Source organism: Brachyhypopomus gauderio, chromosome 6, assembly GCF_052324685.1.
Source record: "Brachyhypopomus gauderio isolate BG-103 chromosome 6, BGAUD_0.2, whole genome shotgun sequence".
NCBI classification, from domain to species: Eukaryota; Metazoa; Chordata; class Actinopteri; order Gymnotiformes; family Hypopomidae; genus Brachyhypopomus; species Brachyhypopomus gauderio.
Window position 1 is genome coordinate 3,468,549 of NC_135216.1, and position 22,653 is coordinate 3,491,201.

General features: G+C 40.0%; 1 protein-coding gene and 2 long non-coding RNA genes across 5 annotated transcripts in view; 2 read left to right on the top strand and 1 right to left on the bottom strand.

Annotated features, from left to right (window-relative positions):
• LOC143516507 (growth factor receptor-bound protein 10-like) overlaps window positions 1-22,653 on the bottom strand; it is a 58,136-nt gene that overhangs the window by 15,032 nt on the left and 20,451 nt on the right. The window contains exon 1 of one of the 3 annotated variants that reach the window (XM_077008146.1): window positions 720-3,787. The exons of the other annotated variants lie outside the window; for them this stretch is intronic. Within the exon in view, the coding sequence (XP_076864261.1) occupies window positions 720-764 (45 nt within the window). The 5' untranslated portion in view covers window positions 765-3,787. Of the gene's footprint in view, window positions 1-719; window positions 3,788-22,653 lie in introns of those variants that run through there. 3 annotated transcript variants of the gene reach the window in all.
• LOC143516510 (uncharacterized) lies at window positions 10,132-11,225 on the top strand. The gene is made up of 3 exons (XR_013131722.1): window positions 10,132-10,433; window positions 10,550-10,714; window positions 11,129-11,225. It is a non-coding gene; the product is annotated as an uncharacterized LOC143516510 (long non-coding RNA).
• On the top strand, window positions 12,904-15,701 carry LOC143516509 (uncharacterized). Its single transcript, XR_013131721.1, has 3 exons — window positions 12,904-13,203; window positions 14,894-14,962; window positions 15,292-15,701. It is a non-coding gene; the product is annotated as an uncharacterized LOC143516509 (long non-coding RNA).

Here is a 22,653-nt window from a genome sequence, read left to right on the forward strand (position 1 = left end):
TTAATAATAAAAGGTAATTAGAGAAAGAGGTGAAAGAGACTTTCAAAGTGATATAGTTTCAAAACTTACATTTTAAAAGTCACAATTGTTTTGATTCACTAACAAGTTAAATATGTGTGTATAGATTGTGTGTGTGTGTGTGTGTTTTCTCTCCTCAGCTGTGCCTTAGCCAATCACAATTATGTTTAGACAGAGCCTGATCTCAGAAGACCCACACACGCAACACACGCGCACGCACACACTTCTTTCCAAATGCCAGCAGTCCAGAAAGACCAGAGACAATCGCTTAAAATTTTTATTCTTTACACATGCATACGTGCACGCACACACGTACAATAACACTACCATCAGACTGAAAAGATTTCCACCCATACATTTTCCTTAAATCATTTATTCATATTCTCTTCTGTAATTTTGAAGGCATAGAAGCAGTTTAATTACATAAGCACACACAAAGTGTGCAAGACACACATGCAATTACACTTTGCGAGTATAGTAGTTCTAAATAACCATTACGAAAACAGCAATCTATAACGCTTATCAGTTTAAGAAATACCTGGGTCCCCGTTTTGATAAAGCTACTTCTTAGAGCTAAAGGTAAAAAAGGAACTAACCAGTTTCAGTCATTTGCCTCTGCCAAACGGTCATGTTCAAAGTGTGCTCGGAGACAAAGTGTACGTAAAGTTAGTCGTATAGTCTGCATTTCGTGTCAGGCTTACCTCTGCAGCCTGGTAAAGGCAGCAGTCCGGAGAGCACGATGGCATTTTCGCACTGAGCCAAGCTTCTCTTGCTCACACACACACACACGAAGAGAGAGAGAGAGAGAGAGAGAGAGAGAATGAGCAGGGATGGATGGGGGAGGGGGAAGAGGGAAGGCAAAAAGGAGAGGCAGAGACTGGAGTTGGGGAGAAGGGTGAGATTTTCTGGAAAGAGTGGTGACAGGAAGGAGAGACTGGAAAAAAGGAGAATAAAAAACAAGGTAAAAGAGAGGGAGAGAGTTTCTGCAGACGAACCACCTTTGCTGCTCGCTACTCCATTTCTAATGGATTAAGCTGTGTGGAGCGGACACATTCTGCAGTGTGTGTGTGTGTGTGCGCACACATAAAATATATAGACCTATAAAGAACTTCTATTTGTCTATAAACCTGCACACATTTGGTTTCCCATATAAATGTACACCCCTCATATTGTACATCTGGCTGCCTTCTTCTCATTCCCTCTTTCACACAAACACACTCATACACATACATATATACATATACACACATCTACTTGGATAATAAAAATCTTGACCAATCAAATGGCTGCCTGCTTCTGATGTCATCATTCCTGCTATAAGTGCATACACATACGCACTAGTCCTCACATTTACCTTTGTATTGTCTCTGTAAAATAAAAATAAATTAATAATTTTTTTAAAAGGCACTGCTGAAAGTCTCAAGATTGACCCCTACATCTAAAGTGAGATTCTTTTCCTTTTCTCCCACCCCAGACCATTTCACCCCTGAAGTTTGGCTTTGAACTCTAAAGCCAAAGAAAATCTTTCTCTCACTTTTTGGAAACTCAGCATATCAGAACATTACTGTTGGTTTTCTCCCTCTGTTGCTCTCACTCACACCAACATCCTCATCAAATCACACCATCCAGTATTTCCACAAAGTCCAGAACTCATGGTAAGAGGTCCGAGGATTTTTATTTTTAAGTTTCATGTCTGAAACATTAAACTTGATTGACACTAATGGCTGAAATGTATGTCCTCACCGAGTAAGCCAGAACAGCTTACATCAGTGTGTGTAAATGCAGGCACTCAACTCTGGCTGCTGGTGAACAATATGGTGTAACCTGACAACACTTGGTGTGAAGGGCTAGAGGAACGCGAGCAAAATCCCTTTAGAACAGCCAGGCAAACGTTTGCACAGGGTTGGCGAAAACACCCTCTTCCGTTGTATCCCACCGCACCTTTGGGTCAAGGAGCCACTCTGAAGCCTGTTTGCTCTGGTCTGTTTAAATGTAGGGTCCCAGTCATGTGACCACAAGCAAACGTTTGCTCAGGATTGGTCAGTGTTTCTTGTGGGTGGGAGCTAACACAGCTTAATCCTGTATTGAAGGGGGTGGTGATTTGAAGGTCATGTGGTAGCCAGTCCAGTGGTGGTTAGGGCCCCTCAGGGCTCCTGGGTTGTGTGGGGACTTTATTGTTTCGGAGGGTCATGGGTCACATGAATACAGAGTTGACAACCTTGTTGGTGATGAAGGAGTAGCCATTTGAGTTCTAACAACTGTCAGGACTTGGGTTGACCTACATCTGCAAATATCTAAGGACTCCAAAAATATGTCTTACATTAGTTGTGGTATTTAATCTTAATATTGCCCATGCTTTTTTAATGTTTTAACAATTCTCCAAAGCAGGACTTTGTACAACTAATGACATTTAGACATGTGTATATGGAAAGATTCCAGGATGTGGAAATATGCTCATTAACATGCAAATTCCATGCAATCATGTAAGTGAAAGCTGATTTAAAAAATATGTTAAACTGTTTAATACAACTATAAGAACAATCCAATTTGGAAGGAATGAGATCCCAAATGTTGGTTTAGCAATAATGAAAAATGACCACAAATGCCTTGTGTAGGCCACGCTGGTGCAAGCGTTTGGCTATGAATCAGGGGACGCAAATGCTCGTTGTTAACCCATGCCCATGTGACCACACAGTACTGTTTCTTATATGTTGTATGCACCATGTTACCTAAGCCCTGAGGCAGGATTATTCAGCATTTTTTGTGTGCAAGAGCAGGAAGAATGCAGGTAATGCAATACTGAGTCATAATCAGACTCGTGTGTGTCTGAGAAGCCAGGGCTGCTCCTCTCCCTCTCTGAGAGAGAGAGAGAGAGAGAGAGAGAGAGAGAGATTAATAAAGACTGAGGGAGACATGTCTGCTATGTTAACCAGTACCATGCACACTCTGGGCCCAAGAGTCAGAGTACATCCTGAGGTTAAGTGGGGTCAGTGTGTTTTAGTGTTTGTGTAAGTGTGTATGTGTATGTTTGTGTGCATTTGTAAGTAAGCAAGCTAGAGAGCAAACTCTGTTAAACCCCCACAGCTTCTAAACACAAATAACACTACACAGAAAGCACAACTTTCATAGCACAACTAGGCAAGAGAATCGATACAGCACATCTAAAAACACAAGGTAGCAACTATATGACAGATCCTGATAAAATGTTTTATTGTCTTCAGCACGCCGACACAACAGGAGACCAACTAAACACACACATTCATATAGATAGATATACAGATAGATAGACAGATATACAGACAGATTATATACACACACTAATTATAACAGCACAACAAAGACACCAAAATTTAAAGCACTTCCTGTATGAATGCTCACTTTCATTAGTTTCATTATTTGAACAATGATTCTATTGTTGGTTTTGCTTTTTGCTCCAGTATCTTATGTAAAAAACAATATACATCAGAGACAATAAAAAATTAATTGATAAACTATGATCAAATAATAGTCAGACCACAACAGACCACAGTAAATATCATCTGAAGTAATACCACAATAAGCATGTAGGAGTAACACCAGCATAAAAATAGCACTATGAGGCCTTTGAACATTCTGCAATTGTGCAGCAAAGTTTCATGAGAAAAGACAGGCAGCACTTAGATAAAAATGTAAAAGGCTTGTGACAAAAATATATTCACGTGATTAAGTGGGGAAAAGAGAACTACGAAGGCTGCAGGAGTAACTTAATCCACTTAACACATCCACTGATGTGCCTGGTCCCCCCCTCCACTTAACACATCCACTGATGTGCCTGGTCCCCCCCTCCACTTAACACATCCACTGATGTGCCTGGTCCCCCCCTCCAAGTCCGGTGACTTCACACGGTCACCATTTAATGTCAATTTCATTTGAGTTTCATTTCAAATCCAGTGTGCTGAGGTACCAAAACATAACTACAAAAGTTGTCGAAAGCCTTAAGAACCACCCTCTAAAAGATTCAAACACTACTATCACATTATTTCCTGTGATCTGTTATTAGAATGGTATTAGCTGGAATTAAAGGCTATACCATGAGGAGCTATGTAGAGACCTGTTAAACAATGATTTGGTAAGGACTATGCAATCAAGTAACAGGATCTTAAACAAGACTAAGCAAATGCTAGAGCTGTCAGCAAACATATATGTCTGAAGCAATTTGACCACTATAATATATAACCATATCACAGAGTGATAGCTCGGTGATTGCCCTCTGGATACACACACGCCATGAACATTCATGTGATGCGCTGAAGTCAGCAAAAAAAACTGAAATAAGAAATCTAAACAGTTGCACAAAGCAGTTACACATGCATGTATAGTCATGTGTGAAAGTACTCAAATTCTATGGTTTTACATATTGGAACATAAAACATCATCTGGTGCTTAGCAGATCTTAAAATTAGGTGAATAGGACATCAGATGAATAATCCACCATGTCATTATTTCACCTGACCTGGAGAAGCCATTGGTGAATACAAAGCAAGTCCAATGAACCAATCGCTTGGAGACGCATCTTTTAGCAGTAATAACAATAATTTAAGTAATCAATTTCTAATGACCATCTCACATTGTTGTGTATGAATTTTAGCCTACTCTTTTTACACTATTGTTTCAGTTAATTGAGATTTGTGATATTTGTTTATGCTTTGCTCTCTTGAGGTCCTGTCACAGAATTTCAATTCAGGTCTTTGACTAGATTTTTTTCTGTTGCAGATTTACCGGCGTGGTTGGGATCATTGTCCTGTTGCAAGACCCAATTTTGCCAAGCCTTGGTTGTCAAATAGACTGCCTCACTTTTTGACTCAGGAATGGTACATAGAGGAGTTCCTGATCAACCTAATGACTGCAAGGTGCCGAGGTCACATGGCTACAAAACAAGCCTGAACCAAAAACCCTCAACCAATGTGCTTAACGGTTGCTACAAGGTGTTTTTTTTTCGGTTTTCGCTAAATATGGTGCAGTAAATTATGGCCAAACACTTGCACCTTGGTCTCATTTGTCTAAAGGGCATTGTTCCAGTTGTGTGGTTTGTTCAAACTTGTGAACTTGTTTTGTCATCATGTTCTTTTTATAAAGAAGAGGCTTACTCCAGACAACCTGTCCAAACCGGCCATACTCATTTAGTCTTTTTCCTAATTGTTCTGTTGTGAATGTGAACTTTTTAACATGCTAATTGAGGCCTGTAGAGCCCAAGATGTTACTCCTGGGTTTTTGCAGTTTCTCTGAGAACTGAACATTGGGGTGAATTTGCTAGGAAGATCCATCATTCTACAGTGAGAAAGACCAACATGTTTGGAAATGGCCTCATAACCCTTCCCAGACAATTGAGCAAAAATAGCTTCTCTACAATCATTGCTGATGTCTTTCCTCAGCATTGAGATAACACATACCCAAATGCTCCAGTCCAGCAAAGGGCATTTCATTAGCAGGACCTGGCTACTTCTTACCCTCTTATTTTTCATAAACTGCCTCTGCATTTTGGCCTCATTTTTGATAAATACATAATAATACAGTACTTTGATATATTTGTTCATCTGAGGTTATATTTATTGAACTTGAATATTTATTGATGCATGAATTCATAGAATTCAAAAAGATATATACTTGGTTTTCATATATCTGACTGAAGACCAGCATTAGGACAGACATGCATGTATGAAGACCAGAAGGTGTGGGGACAGTGTGTGCATACAGACCTGACAGAAGGAACAGAGACATGTGTATGAAGACCAGACAGCATGGGTACAGACACGTGTCTGTGTATACAGATTAGACAGAAGGACAGAATTTTAGAATTGCTACACAACATCAATGGAGTGACTGGTGAATCCAGGTGAAACTTAAAGATAACACAGGTCAGAGGTGACCGACCTACCCAATGACTCACAGATGGCCCTATCATCTGGGACTATTCCAATATTTACTGAAATTTCACATACAAAATACATGTTGAGTGCATGTGCAAAGGCCCCCCCAACTATGGAATAACCTTTCAGAATTTGTCGTCTTCTGATTCTGACACAGTCTAAATCAAAGTATAGGTTGAAAACTTACATATTTAATTTTAAGTTTGGTAATTAATGTGCCCCCCTTAGATAAAGGTACAGATCCAGGGGTTCATAGACGAAGGGTTTTATGGTAGACTGGGGTGCTGGTGCTGTCATCCTGTCACTGCTCGTGGTCACTCAAGTTTGTTGACGGTGTAGTGGATGGATGCCAACGTCTCAGAATGCTCCTAAATCTGTTACCTTCTGGTTCTGCCTTTTTAGCTAGGTTGTAATCATTTAATTTAATGCTGGAGTTGCTGCCACACTCCAGAAATGTTTAAATTTCCTCTGTCCCACATATGATCCCATACAAAGCTAAATTTACATTTTTTCTTTTTCCCAAATGGCTCCCCGCCTACCCAATAAATACTGAGACAAGGAGAGACGAGTCTTTCCTGATATCCACTCTGAGCCAGCCACCTCCACCCTAACCAGTTGTGGATGAAGGATCAACCCACTGCCATGGACCCTCTCACCAGCCTGAATTCTCCCCTGCTATGGCTGTATCTCCCTTGCTGTACTACTCTTACTAACCATCAAGACGTTTAGGACTGAATAAGAATTACATAGAGAACACTTATATAAATACACACAAAGATGAGATTTATCATTCTCATCTTTTCTTTGTTTATGTATCTCTCCAATTGTTGTTATGGTGATTGGCATCGGCCAGCGGAGGATGGGTTCCCCCACTGAGTCTTCTCATACTCTTGCGGAATTTTTCTTTGCCACTGTCGCCCTTAGCTTACTCACTGGGGGCTTGGACTCGGACACTTGTAAAGCTGCTTTGTGACAACAACTGTTGTAAAAAGTGCTATATAAATACATTTTGATTGATTGATATCCTAGTGACATTACATAAATCTGAACTACAGGAAAGATCAAATGCAACGGCACCCCATGAAACTACACGAGACCCTAGATCGCGAACAGGACAACTCATACCGGGACAACTCATACGATGTACTGTCATGGAGCACTTGCACTAGTGTATCGTGGAGAGCAAAAAAAAGAACAAATGAAGAACAAAAGAAGCAGATAATACAGAAAGAAAAACACAGATTTCTCATGATGGTGTTTTTAGTAACACGGGTCAAGTTGTTTTCAGGGGACTCGTGCCCCACTAGTGCACATAATCATAGTCAGCTGACTGAGTGGCAGACACAAGTTGGAGGAGGCCACTAAATGCAGACATTCAGCAAGGGTAACTGTGAGACACACACACACGTAACACCACCGCCACACACACACACACACACACACACACACACACACACACAACACACACAACACCACACACACACCACCACACACACACACAACACCACCGCCACACACACACACACACACACACACACACACACACACACACACACACACACACACACACACACAACACCACCTCAATGCCATCCTGCTTCTCAGCACAGGCTCCCTGCTCAGGGGTTAGAGAGGCAAGCAGAAGCATCACAAGAGGGTTGCAAACTGAACTGTGTGGTTAGTCCTGTGTGTGTGTGTGTGTGTGTGTGTGTGTGTGTGTGTGTGTGTGTGTTGGTATTCATCACGTTGTGGGGACAACAATCTGTTTACACAGTCACGTCATGGGGACCTCTTGCAGTATGGGGACCAAAAATCAGGTCCCCATAAGGGAAACCCTTTTAAATGAATACAGGTACTATTCTGAATATGCCTATGGGTTTTTTAGAAAAAGCCCATACCACATGTTAACCAGTCAGTGTGTGTGTGTGTGGAGTGCTCAGTTTCGCCCCCTTTAGTTTCTGCCTGGTACTGCACTTCCTGCTCCACACACACACATGTTCCAAATATGGTAGTGTACCGCCCACTTTTTCCAAATATGGTTATGTACCGCCATTCCTTGTGTGGTCCTCATGAGGAATGATTTCAGCCACAAGCGGACATTTACAGTGTTAAAAACAGCAATCTACCTGACGAACAAGAAAGAATATTATTTGCAAGAGATGCCAGCTGAGGAGCTAAGAACTCAGAGGAGCAAAGGTACAACAGGTAAGCATATTTGTATGACAAATTGCTATTACCAGTGTTCATCCATTAAATTAGGCTAATGCATTTGCAGGATATGTAGGCTGAATGTAGGCCTTGAATGTTTTACTGTTTTTCTCCAGTTAGTCACAATTCAGAGTGAACTTTATGCTAAGTTTCCTCAATTGGGAGAAAGCTAGCTAACATTAACTAGATAGACTACATAGCTGGTTACATAAGCTAGACTTTTTTATCTATCTGTTATGCTAGCTAGGTTAGCTAATGTAGCTATATTTTTCTCCAGTTAGCTAGTGTTAGTCACAATTCAGAATGAACTTTATGCAAACTCTTCTTAACACTAGTCCTTCTAGTCCATGTAGCCCACTATATAATATTTGTAGTAATCGAACACTTTCTGTTTCCGTGTAATTAGCAAAGAAATTATATGGCACGATTAGCTTGATGCTAATGTTATATGGGAAATCCCATAGACTTGCTAGCGGAAATTAGCATTATGATGCCGTTGCTAATTTGCTTTCTAAAACATCAAGTACACCTTACTTTCTCATGTAGGAGCATCAAAGCACTTGAATCTTGCTCATTGTACATTTCTTATACTATCTATCTATCTATCTATCTATATTTGTGTTAGAAGCATTTGATAGAAGCATTTGTGTTTCTGCTTGTTTGTGATCTAAACAGCAGGCTTGAATCTTGCTCTTTGTACATTTCTTATACTACCTCTCTATCTATCTATCTATCTATCTATCTATCTATCTATCTATCTTTGTGTTAGAAGCATTTGATAGAGATATTTGTGTTTCTGCTTGTTTGTGATCTAAACAGCAGGCTTGAATCTTGCTCTTTGTACATTTCTTATACTATATCTATCTATCTATCTATCTATCTATCTATCTATCTATCTTTCTATCTATATTTGTGTTAGAAACATTTGATAGAAGCATTTGTGTTTCTGCTTGTTTGTGATCTAAACAGCAGGCTTGAATCTTGCTCTTTGTACATTTCTTATACTACCTCTCTATCTATCTATCTATCTATCTATCTCTATCTATATTTGTGTTAGAAACATTTGATAGAAGCATTTGTGTTTCTGCTTGTTTGTGATCTAAACAGCAGGCTTGAATCTTGCTCTTTGTACATTTCTTATACTACCTCTCTATCTATCTATCTATCTATATTTGTCTATCTATACACCACAATGTAGTACACGTAAATTCTAATAACAATGAAATGCTATATTTATAGAGTGATTGTGAGATATTGAGAATTATAGCATGCATACAGTCACAGCCAGGGAATATAAAACCTGGACATGATTTGGCTAGTCAATGTTCCTAAAACAATGAGTAAAACAGTTTAGACATTGAGCTAACTTAATATAAACTGCAGGGAGGTTTACTGCATCATTTGAGTGGTAACTGTGTAAGTGTAATGTAAATGTAAAAATGTAAATGTTCCATATTTGTCAATTGTGATTTTTCACCACAATCGAAATTTGTCCTTCGCTTTTTACCCATCTGTGCAGTTAGAATACACACACACACACACACACACTAGTGATTACTAAGGGGCTGTGGTGCACACATGCCCAGAGTGGTAGGCAGCCCTAGCCCTGCGCCCAGGGAGCAGTTGGGGTTAGGTGCCTTGCTCAAGGGCACCTCAGTCATGGCCTCAGGCCTGGGAATTGAACCCAGGACCCTCTGGTCACAAGATCAGTTCCCTATCACAGGACCATGACTTTGCTATGTGCTCTACCTCTTTCAGTGGCAAACACCACCTTTATGTTTGGTAGTTAGTAACCCTGTTAACAATGGGCATGTTAAGACAAGCACTGGACAATACCATACTGTATAGTGTATAGACTATGCCATGGACATAGTGCAGAGTAAAAAGAAAAGGTGTGTGTTTACATCATGTGAAGTGAGCAACCCATATGAAGTTATAGGCTACAACATTTTTTTAAATAGCTCACAATATTAAGTTGACTAATTTGATTTATATTTGAGTCTCGTCTATTCAAAGGATTTTCAGTGGCGATACTAGTCTAAGAGAATGAGAAGTCATAAATATCCAGTTCCTTTGCTTTTGATTGTATAATCATATAGCTAATAAGTTCAAAGTCCCAAATTGTATCTGAATCCAATACAAACCAAGTTTTGCTGAAATTTCTCTCTACAGTTTTAAATGGCCCCCTTGAGCATGCCATTTCATCGCTTTAGTTCAAAGACTGACAAAATTATGGTGAAGCACATCAACGAAATGAAAATTCATGCAAATTAGAGGTGAAGCACATCAATGAAATAAAAGGTAGTTAACAACTAACACAATCAATAATTGATGAACATTTAAACTTTGATTTTGTGAAAATATTTTCATATTGGTATTTCTCTTTTTTTCTTTATGTATTGATTCCTCTGAAAAAGACGGGTCATTTTGATGGCACAGATATCCAAACTATAGGATGAAAAAGACGATGTTAATTGAAACCCGCACCTTTGTTTGTTTGCTCTTAATGATAACAAAGAAGGAAAAGAAATCACCTGTGGAGTGATGACTATGGAGGTGAAGACCATCCATGGACAACCCAAGTATGTTGCACAGTACACAGTATACGAAATAGCTCAGTGTTGTAGAAAATAACAGGATTGTAGTTGAATGGACTACATCCATATATCTTCCTGAATATCTTTATTCAGGAAGCACACCTTCATTGAGTGTCAATAGAAGCTGTTAAAATTTTTTGTCTAAACAAGTGGTCATTTTATGTACCATTAATATCAATTTGACCATTTGGATTCAATACTTAATACCATTTGCTTACATAATATTCTAAAATGCAGGCAGAATTTGGTTGGATAGGCTGAAATATATACCTATGAATTAGGATTTTTTTCTCATTTGAACAAGTGATCAATCTATTTACATGTTATGCAGCATTTATATCAAATGTATAGTTTAGTTTCCTATTCTAAAGTGTTGTACATATGCAATGTGTTTTTCAGATGACCAGCATGACGGTTGATGAATAATTTGCATCCTTCCCTCCTTCCAAAGAACCAGAACGATGATTGCGCTCACCCAATCAACACTTATGAACAGGTAAAATTGTGTTTGCCACTTCAAGTTTAACTCTGCAGTCTTTCTTTGTCATATTTTTGTGTTTCAGGTTCTTTAAAAGGATGAAGGAAGACTTTTGTGGTGGCAATTTAGTATAAATCATTACACCAAACATTTGAATGTAATGCATCTTCAAGTGTGGCAGTAGAGGGATGTTTAGGGCAAAATTTAACCTTCACAGTGATTTCTTTCTTGGTTAATTATCACTCTTTTCTGGACACTGACGGCGTCCCCACAACACACGTTCTACACTGCAGTAGAACGTGTAAATCTCTGTGGAAACTGTGTTGAAAAATTGGGCAAAACGAGTCCCCACAAGGAACTGTAATACCTTGTGTGAAATGTCCCCACAAAGCCTGATGTATTCAAGATGTGTGAATGCAGGCAGAATTTGGTTGGACAGGCTGAAATTTACTATGAATTAGGATTTTTTCTCATTTGAACAAGTGATCAATCTATTTAGATGTTATGCAGCATTTATATCAATTTTATAGTTTAGTTTCTATTCTAAAGTGTTGTACATGTGCAATGTGTTTTTCAGATGACCAGCATCACGGTTCATGATGAATAATTTGCATCCTTCCCTCCTTCCAAAGAACCAGAACGATGATTGCACTCACCCAATAACACTTATGAACAGGTAAAATTGTGTTTGCCACTTCAAGTTTAACTCTGCAGTCTTTCTTTGTCATATTTTTGTGTTTCAGGTTCTTTAAAAGGATGAAGGAAGACTTTTGTGGTGGTAATTTAGTATAAATCATTACACCAAACATTTGAATGTAATGCATCTTCAAGTGTGGCAGTAGAGGGATGTTTAGGGCAGAATTTAACCTTCACAGGGATTTCTTTCTTGGTTAATTATCACTCTTTTCTAGACACTGACGGCGTCCCCACAACACACGTTCTACACTGCAGTAGAAAGTGTAAATCTCTGTGGAAACTGTGTTGAAAAATTGGGCAAAACGAGTCCCCACAAGGAACTGTAATACCTTGTGTGAAATGTCCCCACAAAGCCTGATGTATTCAAGATGTGTGAATGCAGGCAGAATTTGGTTGGACAGGCTGAAATTTACTATGAATTAGGATTTTTTCTCATTTGAACAAGTGATCAATCTATTTACGTGTTATGCAGCATTTATATCAAATTTATAGTTTAGTTTCATATTCTAAAGTGTTGTACATATGCAATCTGTTTTTCAGATGACCAGCATCACGGTTGATGATGAATAATTTGCATCCTTCCCTCCTTCCAAAGAACCAAAACGATGATTGCGCTCACCCAATCAACACTTATGAACAGGTAAAATTGTGTTTGCCACTTCAAGTTTAACTCTGCAGTCTTTCTTTGTCATATTTTTGTGTTTCAGGTTCTTTAAAAGGATGAAGGAAGACTTTTGTGGTGGTAATTTAGTATAAATCATTACACCAAACATTTGAATGTAATGCATCTTCAAGTGTGGCAGTAGAGGGATGTTTAGGGCAGAATTTAACGTTCACAGGGATTTCTTTCTTGGTTAATTATCACTCTTTTCTAGACACTGACGGCGTCCCCACAACACACGTTCTACACTGCAGTAGAAAGTGTAAATCTCTGTGGAAACTGTGTTGAAAAATTGGGCAAAACGAGTCCCCACAAGGAACTGTAATACCTTGTGTGAAATGTCCCCACAAAGCCTGATGTATTCAAGATGTGTGAATGCAGGCAGAATTTGGTTGGACAGGCTGAAATTTACTATGAATTAGGATTTTTTCTCATTTGAACAAGTGATCAATCTATTTACGTGTTATGCAGCATTTATATCAAATTTATAGTTTAGTTTCATATTCTAAAGTGTTGTACATATGCAATCTGTTTTTCAGATGACCAGCATCACGGTTGATGATGAATAATTTGCATCCTTCCCTCCTTCCAAAGAACCAAAACGATGATTGCGCTCACCCAATCAACACTTATGAACAGGTAAAATTGTGTTTGCCACTTCAAGTTTAACTCTGCAGTCTTTCTTTGTCATATTTTTGTGTTTCAGGTTCTTTAAAAGGATGAAGGAAGACTTTTGTGGTGGTAATTTAGTATAAATCATTACACCAAACATTTGAATGTAATGCATCTTCAAGTGTGGCAGTAGAGGGATGTTTAGGGCAGAATTTAACGTTCACAGGGATTTCTTTCTTGGTTAATTATCACTCTTTTCTAGACACTGACGGCGTCCCCACAACACACGTTCTACACTGCAGTAGAAAGTGTAAATCTCTGTGGAAACTGTGTTGAAAAATTGGGCAAAACGAGTCCCCACAAGGAACTGTAATACCTTGTGTGAAATGTCCCCACAAAGCCTGATGTATTCAAGATGTGTGAATGCAGGCAGAATTTGGTTGGACAGGCTGAAATTTACTATGAATTAGGATTTTTTCTCATTTGAACAAGTGATCAATCTATTTAGATGTTATGCAGCATTTATATCAATTTTATAGTTTAGTTTCTATTCTAAAGTGTTGTACATGTGCAATGTGTTTTTCAGATGACCAGCATCACGGTTCATGATGAATAATTTGCATCCTTCCCTCCTTCCAAAGAACCAGAACGATGATTGCACTCACCCAATAACACTTATGAACAGGTAAAATTGTGTTTGCCACTTCAAGTTTAACTCTGCAGTCTTTCTTTGTCATATTTTTGTGTTTCAGGTTCTTTAAAAGGATGAAGGAAGACTTTTGTGGTGGTAATTTAGTATAAATCATTACACCAAACATTTGAATGTAATGCATCTTCAAGTGTGGCAGTAGAGGGATGTTTAGGGCAGAATTTAACCTTCACAGTGATTTCTTTCTTGGTTAATTATCACTCTTTTCTAGACACTGACGGCGTCCCCACAACACACGTTCTACACTGCAGTAGAAAGTGTAAATCTCTGTGGAAACTGTGTTGAAAAATTGGGCAAAACAAGTCCCCACAAGGAACTGTAATACTTTGTGTGAAATGTCCCCACAAAGCCTGATGTATTCAAGATGTGTGAATGCAGGCAGAATTTGGTTGGGCAGGCTGAAATATATTATGAATTAGAATTTTGTTCTCATCTGAACAAGTGATTGGTGTATTTGCATATATTTAGGGCAGAATGTTTTTTCACAGGGATTTTTTTCTTGGTTAATTATCACTCTTTTCTGGACACTCACGATGTCCCCACAGCACACTTTCTACACTGAAGTGTGTAGAAACATTGGACAAAACGGGTCCCCACTAGGAACTATAATACTGTGTGTGAATTGTTCCCACCAAACCTCATGTATTCAAGATGTGTGAGCACAGGTAGTATTTGGTTGGGCAGGCAATCTTTTTTTCTTTAAGATTTCATAAAATCCCCTTTCATTAACTGAGTAGAATCTGTGTGCTGGGAAAAATTACATTTTGAAGAGGTAGAGGAATATTTTTCAGTCTACTTACATGCTGTGCACCATATGCATCAGAGTAACATTCTGAAGAATTGTACGAAAAAAAATTTAGACTTAACTGGCTCACACAAGGAACTGTAATATTGTGTTTTATCATGAACATGAAGTGTTTAAGTCTTTTTTCAAAAGTCTGTTCAGCTGTTTTTGTTTAATTTCATGTGAAACATTCAATACCATGTTTCTATTGCTTTTATTTATAGATTGCAACAGAGTTTCAAAATGACAATGAGATTTTTATTCCAAGATTAAGAAGAAAGAAAAGTATCATGGTACGTTGCGATTACGTGGGAAACAAACTTAGTTAAATTATTTTTTGTCAATTATTCATTGGATTATGTTCTTTAAATGACAAGAGCCTCTAAATGACGTATGGTCTCTAAATGACAAGAGAACAGTACTTGTCAGGTCTGACTACAATGTAAAATCTAAAACTATTCAGTTCATAATAATGTAGTAACAATAATGAATGATGAATAATGAATAAGAATGAACATAATAATGTGAAATGTTGTGCTTTCAGACTTGTTCAATATACTGATCAGTTTTTACATCTCTGCAATTTACTTTATTATAAGCATATTACATATTCCTTTTTTAGATGGAAGATGTGGATCTCGGAAGACTGGTGAATCATTTGACACTTCATCAGAGAGTGCAGAAGATTATATTGCAGATACCACTTCTGAAAATGACAGTGAAACCAGCACTGTACTCAGACCAAGGACAAAACATCAGTCTGTTAATATGCTAGATCAGAGGTCACCAACAGGCGGACCGCGGTCCGGATCCGGACCCGAACGCAGTCCTGTCCGGACCCAATCTCATTCCTGATTAACTGGATACGGACCCAAATGCCATCCCATCCGGACCCAGAATAAATTGTTAAAAATATTTCTTAATTTTGACGGGAGAATTAATTTTAAACCGGAGCATTTATTTCAGCTCTATTGAAAAAAACACTCCGTCACGAGTGTTACGTTCGCCAAACCCCCCACACAACAACTTACGTTCGCCACCCCCCATCCCGTCCCCCGGACCGCTGGTCAGAGCTATCTGCCAAATTTGGCCCACGGAACAATATAGTTGATTACCCCTGTGCTAGATGTTTCTGCCTCAATGAGATTTCCTGTCTGTGACACCACAACTTCAGACAATATGACCTTTGACAGTCACAGCATCATTACATCTAATGTCAATGGAACAGAAGAACAAGTCAGTCAACATAAATTACACCATAGTCATCTCTTCTTCTGCTGTTGATGGTATGTATGGATTTACATGTACTTTTGAAGTACTACATCTTTTGTACTATTTTAACTTTCTTGCTTTCAGTGAAGTCCCAGCGTGTAAAAGAGTTTCAGCACTATGTAGTTTGTTAGATAAATAGCTACCTAATGTCTGTATGGGAGACAGTTTGTGGGATCATTTCTTGTCATTACATTGTGTGTACATAGAATGTGCATATCATTAGGGGCATACATATTTATTGACTGGAAGGTACAATGTCAATAACAAAATAACACACACACATCTAGCGACACGTAGACTCAAACAACGACGAGCACAGGACACTGCGCGAACGCACATTAAATAGACAAACCACATACACCTCACGTGATGACGAGACGAGCCACAGGTGAGACAGATGAACACTAGACGTAACCGCACCCACGGAGATCCACAGACGCAGACGAGTAGACGCAGACAACATAAACACACGCCCAAAAGGGAGGGGTCGGGGACCGTAACGTGACAGACTCCCCCACCAAGGGCACTACCCGTCCCGGGGTGCCAACAGGACTAAATGCCTCGAACCCACGTCGATGGGCGGATCTGAAGCGCTCAGTCCTGCGTCTGGGAGATGACCACCCTCGGTGTAGAGTCCGCCACGAACAGCCTAGAACACCCTCCCTGGGAAGACCAGGGAAAACACGTTAGACAGACACACTGGGACATTCACGAACACACAAACAGGAACATTCACACACAGAGGCACGAGAGGGAAAAGGGGATTCGGTAAACACACGGGGATAAACACGAACACAAGGACAGACATGTAAACAGAGCCAGGCTTCGCACCTGGAGGAGAGCTGCCAGTGGGGAGAACCCAGGAGCTGCAGGCGCTGCGGTGGGCGGTCTTCTCCCCACCCTCGCTGCAAACCCTCCACTGGGTGCGGTGTGGCTGGCGGATACTCCTGCAGCCCTCTCTGTGAGCACGCTACTGGCTTCTTTGGGAGCCCTTGGGGGGCATGCCGCATGGTAGTTCAGCCGACCCTCTCTCTCTCTCTCTCTCTCTCTCTCTCTCTCTCTCTCTCTCTCTCTCTCTCTCTCTCGTGAACCACTCCAGGGCATCTCCCCTTCTCCTGGTGACCGCCCTCCGGACCTGGCAGTGGGGACGTTGTCCTCGATCTCCATCTCCCCCTCACTGCCAAGGCACCAGCTCATGGGCTCTACCGGGCTCTCACCCCGGGAGTAGTCCATAGCGCTTGCCTCAAAGTATTCAGGGGAAACGCCCACCTCAGGACTGTTCCTCCCCTTCACGGTCCCGGCGGAGTGCTCCGAGGGGGGCGGACTCTCTTCCTCCTCCATGTATAGCTCACTGTCCATGCACTCTGAGCCACCTGAGCACACGGAAAGAGGATGGTCCTCCTCCTCTTCTTCCTCCTCACCGTAATCTACGGTGGGGGCGGAGCACACGAAGGGGGGATAGTCCTCGCCTTCTTCCTCCTCCTCGCCTTCCGATTCCTCGTCCTCGAGCTCACTCTCCGGGGTCTTAGTGGTAGAGCAGAGCTCGGCGACACCCAACCTCAGTGGCGAGAGGTCTCGGGAAGGAGAGGGGTGTCGCTCCCTCCACATCCGTTCTGCGGCTTCGCGATAATAGTCCGCCATCTCCACGGTGGAGGTCTCCTGAGCCTGATGCAGCATGAGCGCACATACAGGGTCCTGCTGCATCATCTCGGGAGTCACCGTGGCCTTGCGATGCTGGGCAGGGGAAGAGGCGTGGTGGTGCCTGCTGGGCCTCTTCCCCTTCTTGGCCCTGGTGGCATAGGCTGGCATCTTCGGCTCGTTGTTCTGTGACGTTGGGTGCACAGGCAAGGACGAGGCACGGAGTCCTATTTCCTTTTGCACGAACGTTACGTTTATTCACAAAAAGTGCAGACAGCGCACGTATACCACACACATCTAGCGACACGTAGACTCAAACAACAATGAGCACAGGACACTGCGCGAACGCACAATAAATAGACAAACCACATACACCCCACGTGATGACGAGATGAGCCACAGGTGAGACGGATGATCACAAGACGTAACCACACCCACGGAGATCCACAGATGCAGACGAGTAGACGCAGACAACATAAACACACGCCCAAAAGGGAGGGGTCGAGGACCATAACGTGACAAATATACATAAATTCAACAGTTCAGTAATATATAGATCTTATGTACAGTAAACTTTTTCCTCATTCTATTTTTACAAATGTTACAAGTTAATGCACTGATTAATTCCAGTGATGCACCAATTGTGTATTCAGCATTACAGTACATATGAAATGTCTTTGTAAAAAATATTTGTATAGAATCATTTGCAGTAGAGACACTGCCTCCTCCTGAGAGAAATGAAAGGCAGATGCCAGTATCCCATTCATACTTTTTTCCTCAACAAGTTGCAAATCTCTCAATTGCTCTGCTCATTAAACCAACCATTAAATCACAATAACCATGTGAGCTCTTAAACCAGACATTTTCTTAGCAGTGTATGATGTAATGGTCATAAATCTTGGGTTTTTTCTAGGAAAAGCCCATATGCTACTGTATATGGAGATGGGCGTAATATATATCATACATATACATATCCCAGTGTGTGAAGGGGGGATACCCATAACCAATGAAGCTTAAAGGATGGACCCTAAGAAGCCAATAAGGCTTATGGGAGGTCCTATGTTTTCCAAAAAAGGTGGCATCACATTTAAGGACAATGGTAAACCCAATAGGTTATATAATGGAAACTCTCAGAAAAGGTGTAGACTAAAAACAAAGTGATATGATTGGTCACTTTCACTTTTTGGATGAGGATAAAAGGGACTACAAAGAGGAGCAAGCCAGTTGTTCTTGAGGCAACTCCTTTGTTGGTACCCTGTGTGGTTGCAATAAAGTATTTCTTATTTTCTCTTTTTCACTTTCCTGTGTCCAAGTGTTGTTTCTTCACAGGCCTGACAAAATGTGTTTTTTGCCATGACATTTCTCTTTTTTAGATGTTTCCATCAGTCCCAGGTTTGAGTGTTTTGTTACAAAACTGTGGCAAAAAAGTGGCAAAAACACAAATGAGGTGCTTATGAGGTTTAAAAAAAATGTTTAACAGCAAATTGTTATTATTATATTGTTTAGTAGCAAATTATGAATATACTAATATAAGATGGAAATTCCAGCACACTCTTCCTAATCATTTCAGTTTCAAATCTGTTTTTCTGACCACTTTAGGGCAAAGCTGTCTAGAAGAAAACACCCTGGCAGCAACAGGCAGTGGAAGGCAGTGGAAAGCCACATGAATCGGTTAATCAAATCTTGTATTGTACCAGCAAAGAGTGACTGTGAGAAATGTTTGAGAGCAGAACCAGAAGCTCTAAAGAACCGGAACAGGCAGAATTGTTAATTTTATGTGTATAATCATATTATAGTCTACAAAAGAAAATTACAATTTAAGTAGTGTGAAGTGTGAAATGGTATGAAGTTTTTATTTTATTTTGACATGTCCCATCAAAAGATTAGCATTTTTCATAAAGGTTATTTTCATTTGAACAGTTTCAGTTTTGCCAATAACAAAAAAAAGGAAACATGTGACTTTTTTTTTGAGTAAAACTTTTTTTAGTTAAACTTGATGTGAGTTTCTTTTTTTATTTGATTTGTTGAATTTATTTATGAAGTTGAACTAAAACTGCAATTTAAATTGTAAGTGTAATGTCATGGTGTTAAATTAGTAGTTTTATTATAGTAGTGTTTAACTGCTAGGTGGCTGACTGATTAGAGGTGTGCATTTGCACATTAACTAAAAACCTAATCTAAAAGCCCTATCCGGACGGGATTAGTTTTTCAGGGGGACGTCTGTGAAAAATATTTCACCCTTGTACTCAGTGATAAAACTCTTGCATCCGGACAGCAATTGAAAAAACAGGAGGACCCGCGAGTTTTTGGCTTTCTCGGTCACATGACATCGCCTTGTCACGTGATAGCATGTTTAATAATGTCACACTGCCAACTCTGATGATTCCTTTTTAACTTTTAACTTTACTACTGTTCAGTTCAGCATTTAAGATCTCCGTTTAAGTTAAGCTATTTTGTTAAACCAATACAGAAAACACATTATAAAAAATCGCTAATGAATGTAAATAGCTAAATAAATCCGTTAAATAAAATAAAATAAATCCATTAAAAAATCCAGTAAATCCATTTTCGCTCGCCGCTGTCTTTACGTGGATCTCCGTGAAAACGCGCGCCCAACGTGTAACTACGGTGCGTGGCAGTGGACATATAGCTGTTTTATTAAACGCGAGGTGATGTCTGCATGTATAAACTCAGACATGTGGATCCGGACGGGACTAAAATTACCAGACGACCACGGAGTACAGCGAAAAACAGTAGGTAATTCCGCCTGTAATTTTCTCTGAGGACGTCTGAGAAAAACACGGACATGCTCGTTCCGGACGGGATTAAAATCACAGAGGACCCCCCGTAAAAGAGAAAATTACCCCAGGACCCCCTGAGAAACTAATCCCGTCCGGATAGGGCTTAAGCTAAATTTAAAAAAACTGAGTTATTAATGATGTACTACTACAGTATCTAATTTTTGGTATAAATATGTCATTAGTAATGATCCTATTGTTGCAAGGTCCCCACTAATCAAATAGGAAGTGTGTAAATTATGCAAAAAATATGTAAATTAGGTCCCCATGAGCCACGTCAAATTGTTTTTTCACAAGTCCCCATATGACACGGTCCAACCATTACATCGTCAAATCTGAAGTTTCAAGCCGTGTATACGCTTAACAACCACTAGTTGGTGTACTTGATTTTTTTCAAACCTCTACAACCTTTAGAAAGGGTGGTCCCCACAAGTGATGACCAGAAAGTTGGTCCCCATCCAACATAAAAACCAGTATGTGTGTGTGTGTGTGTGTGTGTGTGTGTGTGTGTGTGTGTGTGTGTATACACATTCTGGCAATGCATTGCAGCTTTCACACACCATGTAACTCAAGAGACAAACTTAAAGTACATGAATCATGTCAGCAGTACAATGGTTATACACAATGTGTGTGTGTGTTGGGGGGCGGGTGTTCTTTGTTTTGCTGTGTTTGTTTAGATAAGCATTTCCAGTAACAAAAAAGATGACTGTTTATAGAAAGTCAGATGCCACAAACTCTGTTCTCAAGCTTAGAAACCTTTCTGGAAACTAAACTAAGATCAGATTTGTTACTGCCCTTAACTAACAGGGTAAGGAAACACACCTACTTTAGACTTGAGTGGAAACGAAACATTTTCGGCAAGCCAAATTATAGACAAGTTGACTAAGATAGAACTGAATAAGTCAATTGGTGCCAAATAGTTTATTACTGTTAGCCAGGGGCGCAGATGGCACTGGGGACGGGGGGGGACATGTCCCCTCCAGATTTATATTGACCCCATCCGAAATCTAGCATCTACAAGCATAAACGTATATATTGTACAGCTTGGTCCCCCTCACTTCAGAATTTCCATCTGCGCCGATGCTGTTAGCACATCGTGAATTTTGACTTAGCCATTTTGCAAAGGACACTACTCGAAATGAACTGTAACCAGACGTGGGACTGCCGACGTTAGTCTGGAACTCTGCACCTATCACCACTACTCCCCCACAATGTATATGTAAAACAAACACAGGCTTAGGGCCGCACACATGGAAAAATACACCTACAGAAGGCTCATACACACACAAAATGCACACAAACACAGACTTTTTGCAGTGTGCATTTGTGCCTGTTCCAAAGTCACCCTTAATTCAGATTAGGGGAATTTCCAAAATGTCAGTCTATAATGAAGACAATTTGTTTCTATGGATGTGTGCGCACGTGTGTGTGTATGCGTGCGCTTGTGTGCATGCGTGCCCTTGCTTTTGACTCCAGAATCTGTACAGTCTTACACACACACACGTACACGTACACGCACACACGCACACACGCGCACACACACACACACACACACACACACACGCACACGCACACGCACCGCTGAAAGCTATATATGGAACGCTGTGTCTGAGGTTCCTCCTCCCTCCCACACAGCTTTAATCAAAATCAAAAGTTGTGTGCTTCTACTTAAATAATTTCTATGGCGCTCTAACTAAAATGAAAGATTATATGTAGATTTAAACAATCCCAGTTCTGGGAACACTGAGAATCAGATAAATTACATCAATCAATGTGATCTTTAGAATCTCGGTTTGTAAATGAGTTTGATCAGTGAAATTAAGATGTTTTTCCTAGCACTGTCCTATCATTCTTCATGATCGTTAATAAATCAGAAATTAAATTTATTATATAATATTTTCTGAAGCAGAATTTGATTCACAAAAAAATGAATAAAACACTTTAAGCAGCGTTTTTTTGCACCTTCTCTATCCCCACTTAGTATTAATGACAAATTTTAGACCTCAAAAAGTGGATCTATGTAAATTACCATTATTAGTGCATTGCCACAACTACCATCCTGCATGGAAATTAGAGGTGTGATGTATTCTGCTTTGACAGTATACCACAATCCACATTAGATTAGATGTTACATTTACATGTAACCTGTAATCAGAACCAGAACCAATACAACAACATTCTTAGACAGTGATATCCTAACCTGTCAAAGGGAACTGTGAGCATGCTGTTAACACTGAACTGTTTGTCCCTTCTTGCTTCATGTTTGAGTTGTTGTT